Source organism: Ornithodoros turicata, chromosome 1 (genome assembly GCF_037126465.1).
Source record: "Ornithodoros turicata isolate Travis chromosome 1, ASM3712646v1, whole genome shotgun sequence".
Classification (NCBI taxonomy): domain Eukaryota; kingdom Metazoa; phylum Arthropoda; class Arachnida; order Ixodida; family Argasidae; genus Ornithodoros; species Ornithodoros turicata.
The window spans coordinates 190,908,722-190,916,172 of NC_088201.1; the positions used below are offsets into that span (position 1 = coordinate 190,908,722).

The 7,451-nt window shown below is 49.3% G+C and overlaps 1 protein-coding gene across 1 annotated transcript; it reads left to right on the forward strand.

Moving 5' to 3' along the window:
• The first annotated feature begins 352 nt into the window (after window positions 1-352).
• Window positions 353-1,060, forward strand: LOC135392584 (uncharacterized). Its single transcript, XM_064623293.1, has one exon. The coding sequence runs from the start codon at window positions 353-355 to the stop codon at window positions 1,058-1,060; it is 708 nt and encodes a 235-aa protein (XP_064479363.1).
• Window positions 1,061-7,451: the final 6,391 nt, after the last annotated feature.

Consider the following 7,451-nt stretch of genomic DNA (forward strand, 5'->3'; position numbering starts at 1 on the left):
GATGGTGACGAACGCCTCTCCCCACCCCCTAAGGGTGGGGGTCAAACTTTTGCTCCCTACATTTCCCTTTTGTCTGTCCACCTCTTGATTTGAACGTCTCTAACTGCTTGTCTCCGAGCTTGCTTTCTCGTACCACTTTATGGTTGATGTCTGAGAGTGCTTCCCTTTTCGAGCTAGTCGGCAAATAAACGTTGTAGAGGGAAGTCCGGACTCTGCGTCGCTCTTCTCGAACTGAATGCTCACTGCGTGAGTCCCCAACGCTTGGATCGGGCGATGTAACGTACTCGGTCATAATTCGCCACATCATTTTCTGGTGCCGAAATGCGGGACTTGTGCACTGAATGTCATCACCATGGACCGACTGCTGGGATCTAAACGATCAGCCCGACGAGCACAGAACACAAAGCTCGTCAACGAGGTGGATGCCCTGCTCAAACAATCGGATGTCACCGAGACGGCTTTCATCGCCTTCCGGGATCGACTTACCGCAAGCAACGACCCGCTCAAGCAGCTCAACGTACAGATCGAGCCCCACCTTGCGAACGACGAGCTCGAAGCGGAATTTACAACTGTAAACGACTACGAGGATCAATGTGTGAAAGTTCTCAGCGAGATACGGAGTAGACTTGCGTCTCTACAAGCGTCAACGGGTGAACCATCAACTCAGGGGCCGACGACCCAGCGGGAAACGCCTTACAACGGTGGTGTGAAACTCCCCAAGCTGCAGATGATGCAGTTCAAGGGAGAATTAGCACAGTTTTGGGAGCAGTTCGAAGCGGCTATTCACCAGAACGAAGGCTTGTCCCCGGTGGAGAAATTCCAGTATTTCCGTTCTCTGCTGATCGGGCCTATGATGACGGACATCCTCCTTGCAGCACTTCCGCCCGACATCGTTGTGGAATACCACCGCGGGGCAAGCAACGACCCACACGGTTCAGAACTGCGTGAGGATGACTCTGCTACCATTGTGTCACAATCTTCCGCGGAAACCACGTCCGAAGCCTCCGAATCGTCGAAAGAGATGTCGGGGCTCTTGAACTTTTTTGCGCATGGACGTTGAGAGTACGGAGCGGTCGGGAGCGTTTGAGAAGAAACGCGACAGTGGTACGCCCCCGAGGCGAAAACCCACCCATCTGCCAGTGGAGCGAAGCCTCCATCTGCGCTGGTCCTCCACAGTTCCGGCAAGGTGAGCCCCACATGTTTCTTCTGTTCCGCCGAGGGTCACACTGCTGAGAACTGCCCCACTGAAATAACTTTGGACCGAAAGAAGAAAGAACTGGCTGCTGCTAAGCGCTGTTTTCGATGCACTCTCCAAAGTTTGCCGCTACAGAGGAAAGTGTGAAAAGTGCAGTGGGGGACACTGCCTCTCAATGTGTGATTCGTCTTGGAAGCCGCGCGATCAGCCTAACAGCGAAGTTCTCACCACGAACCTACTTTCCACGGGTGGTTCTCCAGTCCCACGTGATACCGTACTCGCCACCAACAAAACGTTGCATTCAGATCTTAGCACTGCGCTGTTTGAATTTTGGGCCTAACCTGGGCTCGAGTACTTTTTACAGATGTGTTCTACTATCAAGTTGCGTAAACTGTCTGATCTTCTTGTTTCAGGACAAAAAGCGACGTGCGTACCCCACAGTACGCAGATCAGGAGGGATCTTCGACATGGGAGATATCTTTGTCTGCGTAGAAGCCAACAACATCCTCCACGCCGTGGCCACATTGATAGCCATGTATTGGCTGATGAACATGGAATTCTTGCCAAAAGCTGCAGGCACCCTACAAGTCTTGACTAGTCTTGTTGGGGTGAGGGGGGGGCTCTTTATTGCCTGTAGCAGAACTTGCATTGGCGCGACTTGACTGCTCTTAAACTTTGACTGTTTAATAAATGTGCCTAACTTGCAGAAACCTGCCAGTTCATTTGCATGTACAACCACAGAGTGGCATTTTTGATGGCACCAGTACATTACACTCACAGGATGGTGAACTTCATGAACACATGCTGTTTTGCTGTTTAGGGTGGAATAGTTGTGCCCGCATGGCACACACACCTTCCTATATAGGTGCAAATCACAGCACCTATGGGGGAGAACAGACACTACATGAAAGCAAATATGTCTCCCTGAATGGGTAGAAAAGTTCTACTTCTGGGGAATTTTCCTCCTCTAAGGGTACATACAGTCACACCATAGGGCAAGAATAGTCAACCTTGTAGGGGAGAGCTGCTCTACCAGGTTATGTGAATTTTCCTACCCTGAACGGGAGAATGTCTACCCACCAATGGTTGAATTATATGCCCATATCAGGGTACAACATTACACTTGACAAGGTAGACATGTTCTGCCCGAAGGGCAGATCTGATCTCCCCACACTGAGTAGAACCATTCTACCTCGCAGAGTAGAAGAGGGGTAGAACCATTCTACCTCGCAGAGCAGAAGAGGAGTAGAACCATTCTACCTCGCAGAGTAGAAGAGGAGGGGTAGAACCATTCAACCATGCAGAGTAGAAGAGGAGGGGTAGAACTGTTCTACCCCTTGCAATTCTACCAAAAAGGGTTGAAAATCTGTATCAATGCAATTCTACCCAAAAAGGTTGAAATTTACACATTTATTTTTTTTTGTGTGTAGAGACCTTCCGTGCCTGGACCGTCACTGAGGGTACCTGTGCCAACGTCCGAGGGATAATCGACGGCAGGAGCCAACGAACTTTCATTCGTGAGGACCTCGTCGACAGGCTAGGACTCCTGGTGACTGGAACGACAACCATTCGACTCAACACCTTCGCTGCTCCTAGTTCACACCAGCCAGTGACCCTAAAGATGGTACACAGCTGCGTCTGAGGAGCCAGTACCGGAACACCGAACACACCCTTGAGGCAATCGCCATACCATTCATTTGTCAAGATGTGGTGCAAGCACCCGCCGACCACCCTTTCGTAGTGAGCTTAAGCAGCGCCGGTATGGACGTTGCCGGTCATCTGATATTTACGTCTGTGCCTGCCGTGGATGGCATCAGCCTGCTCATTGGCGCGGACCAAATGTGGGAGATCCTCTGTGGTGAGGTGCTACGACGTGAAAGCAACCCGAATCTTGTGGCTATCTCCACCGCTTTTGGATGGACCTTCCAGGGACAATCCCAAACTGCATGCATCATGTCCACCGCCGCTGCTTCCAATATGATGGTGTGTGTACTGCGGGCAAGTGTATCGAACGACGACGACAGCGAAATCTCCCTGAGACGTCTTTGGGATCTCGAAGCTATTGGAATAACCGACGACCCCAAAAGCAACGTGTAACGCAACGAAGATGTCCATGAGGAGTTTAAGAAGCACATCGTCAAAAGGGACAATCGTTACAAACTGTCCTTAGAAGGCGAGTGAAACAACGCTACACGACAACTTAGCAGTCGCTTCTGAAAGACTAGCGAAGTTAGACACCCTTCTGAAGAGTAAGGACTGCCTGCACGAGTACGACGATGCTATGAAGAGTCATCTCCGACAAGGACATCCAGAAAAGGTCCCATGCGTAAAAGAAGCACCCAAACATGTGTATTATATGCCGCTTGGTCCCACGCGGTTAATGTATCCTCTTTAACGACCACCTGGAGAAAGGTCCAAAGATCAACTCAGACCTGCTGCCAGTGTTGCTCCGGTTCCGGATGAACGAAAAGGCGATGAAGGCCGACATCGAGAAGGCATTCCTCCAAATTGCCATCAACGAGGAGGATCGCAATGCGCTGCGATTCCTGTGGTTCGCCGAGCCCCATCGAGTCATCACCCACTGCCTGGAACGGCGAATGACAAGGGACACTGGTATCAGGAAAGTAGTGAATGAGGCCAGCCCAGTGTTCAGTTTTCCTGAAATGCGGAAGTTTTTGGCTTTCCCTTTCGAAAACGGGTCAACCTTTTGAAACGATCACCGTTTTGTCAGTCTGGATCCGCACGCTTCCATCGCAAGTCCATCTTCGAAAGAATGCCGCGCTACAATCACAGACTACTACTTCGGCGACGAAGCATCTTGCTCAGAGCAGCGGCAGCACTCCTGACCCTCTACTTTCGTGTGAAACGCAAACACACGAAAAAGCGTTCACAGTAGGTCAGTGGTCTGTGGTGGGCACTGGAAACAGAGGGCGACTTTCACACCCTGGTAATGTACCATCCACATTATCTTTAACTTATGGGCGCCTGAAGTTACATCTAATTGATTTTTTAAATATTTTTGTTGCATCATATCTATCAGGGTGTCGAACCGCAAAAAATACGGGTTCGGGTTCGCGTTGTTTTGATTTCGTTCCGCTTCGGTTCTGGTTCGGCCACGCCAAAACTTGAACCGGTTCGCAGCCGCGAACCGGTTCAACGCTTCAGTTTTATATGTTCCATAAAACTGATTTTATCAGGAAATGCGTGGCTAATAGCTTACTGCTGTTGTCTGCATTGACGTCTCTAGCGGTGATGTAGCCCTTTAGCGAGAGAAATGAGAAATGGATGAACACTTATTGCAAATAGAGTCCACGCTGTTGAAGCGATGTAGTCCTGCTACTTTGTTTCCAAAATCTCTTTTTTCACACGCACAGTGTCAGCAAGATGCACTTAAAGGAAGCCTAATAAGATGGACAGCGTAACATAGACGACAGTACTTGCCGGCACACTGCCTTCGCAGCGTGAATCGATCTGAAACCGTACTGAAGCATGTCGAAAATAAGCCTGCCAGCCGAGCTGTCCGAGCTCACAGCAGTGTACTAGTTAATCCGCAACACAAAGGCAATGTGTCACGACAGAACTGCGCTACCAATAAGCAGAACCACATTTACTTTTCAAACCACGACCAATCAAACAGGCACCGTTCTGTGTACGCCCCTTCTCTACTTCTTATGTTTCTGACTTGTTTAATTTGTACTGCTCACATGTAAAGGGAAATCTTGGGCGCTTATTTGATCACATATTCGTCCTGTAGAGCTATATAACTGGCCTCCTCCATTCCTGTTTCATTCTTAGGCGTGGCACCTCGTCTCTGAAGAGTAGACGTCGCAACGCGTGCGGGGCGCTAGCCGCGGCGCTCACAGGGACAACTGCGCTTCAACATGTTAAAAAGACGCTGGAAGTATACTTACTATACGTCGTCGTCTGACTGCTAGGTGAAAATTTCGGAAATTCATGATATAGGCGCGTGATGATGATACCAATGTGTCTTCGTTCGGGGATAGAGAGGAACTCTTATGCTGACTTCTTTTATGTCCGAACCGTTTTGTTGCGAACCGGTTACCGCTATTATTTTTTACGGTTCTGCTCCGGTTCGGGTTCAACAGTGTCATGAAAATTTCGGTTCGGGTTTGGGTTCGGTTCCGGCAAAAATAACGGTTCGGGTACGGTTTTCGGTTCGGGTTCGGGTTCGGTTCGACACCCTGATATCTATGCATATTTACATTCTCATTAAGGGTCCTAGCATTTTGAATTGCCTCTGCATCATACTAAAGTTCCATCGAAGTATTTCAACGAAGGTGCTACTACTGTTTAACTTTGCAGATGTCTAAGATGAGGATTCACGACACTACCACATTCAGGAGATATGTCCGTGTATACCCTGAGCAGTTTGACTACTTGTTGAGCCTCATCAGACACGGGCTGCAGAAGCATCCCCATGGCCATCCAGCGCTGGAACCAGCATCAACATCGATTGGCCATCACTCTGAGGTAAGTTTTGTCCCGTTTACCCAAAGCGGCTCTTCCCTTCATGCTTTAAAAAAATTTACTGCGATTAATTGCTCATATGCTGGTTTAATAGAGTGCTCATTTGCTCACTCTACTGCCCACCAATCAGTATGAATTTAATTTTGTAATTTCAGGTATCTTGCGTCTGGAAGCTATCTCAGCAGTGCGGCATACAGCTTCCACATAGGATTCACAACGATCAAGAGGATTTTTTACGAAACATGCACAGCATTGTGGGAGGAACTAATGCCCATCTACCTGCCTCTAAGTTACAAATCAGACATGCATGCTGCTAGTAGTAAATGCGTATGCATTGCTTGCGCAAGATTATTATGAGTCACTGTGCTGAGTGAAATCACACAATTTTCACTCACACGGTAGACACTCAATTTTTTTATGTCTAACAGGCACGTAGATTCCCACTTCAAATATTACAACTTTCCATCAGGTTTCCAGCAAACAGCCCAAACCAAGGAAGGCAGCTACGCGTGTATCCAGAGGTGCCACGTTGTAATGCAGCCTTTTTGGTTTTTGATAGCATCACATGCAAATGTGAGTAATCTTGGCATCAGATCTTCTGACACATTACTTTCTGCAGGTACTGGCATCGCTTTCGATCACATCTCGACGACACCGACTGAGGATGGCCAGGTATGCACACTTTTGTATTGCATAAAAAAACTGCCCTTGATTGCTGGATTACTTTGAACATGCCTGTATATTTCAGTATTCAGCATGTGAGCGTTTGTGTGGTGTTAATGCAAATGGTGATATGGTTTGTTGACGATGTACGCATGCTCGCCTGACGAGGATGTAAAAGAGGACGAGGAAATAAACGGGGCTTTTTTCGGTACCTGGCACAAGATCGGATGCAGCGTGGTTGACTGCAGCTGTTTGGAACACAGCGGACACTACATGGTGTCAGAAGTCTAGGGTTACGACGCCACCCAGCCTTGAAAGGATATGGTTATATGGAATGGATATATGTTCATGCACCATCTTCTGTAGCCCTGACCTGGACACAGCAACACATGTTTTCGTCCGACGTGACACCCTTCGCGCACCCCTCCAACCACCATATGATGGTCCCTTTAAGGTACTTCACCGTGCCGACAAGTACTTCGAGGTGCAGCTGCCGCGCGGTCCTGACACCATTACCTTGGACCGGCTGAAGCCCGCCCACCTCACGGACATCGACGCACCCCCGCCGGCCACAACCCTTCTTCCCTCCCCTGCTGCACTGCCCACTGCTACCAGCGGTCACCGCCGCGCGCGTCCGCCAACACGCCGCGTTCGCTGGACTTCACCTCTCGTTCAACCCTCCACAACCCGGACTACAGGACAGTCCCTCCGCCGCAGGGGGAACCCTTGTAGCGGCCAACTTCACTATCATTGACATCGCTTGTGGCCCCGTGAGTTCTTACCTCGAGCGTAGGTGTCGAGCGCACCCGCAGTTCATTAAAACATCATTCTTCCTTCGGCCATCACTTGTATCGGACCTCGTTTATTGTAGCGCAGCTACAGACTTGAAGCCGCCGTCAGACGTAGCCGGCGTTAGAAGTGTTCTTGGCATGTTAAATCATCTATCAAGGTTCCTTCCCAATTTGGCTGAGAAAACGAGGACGCTTCGTGAACTTCTGAAGAAAAACACGGAATGGCACTGGGACCATGAACAAGACAAAGCGCTCCGGGAACTGAAAAGGATGGTCTGCTCGTCTACTTGTATGGCGAAGTACAACCCAAAGTT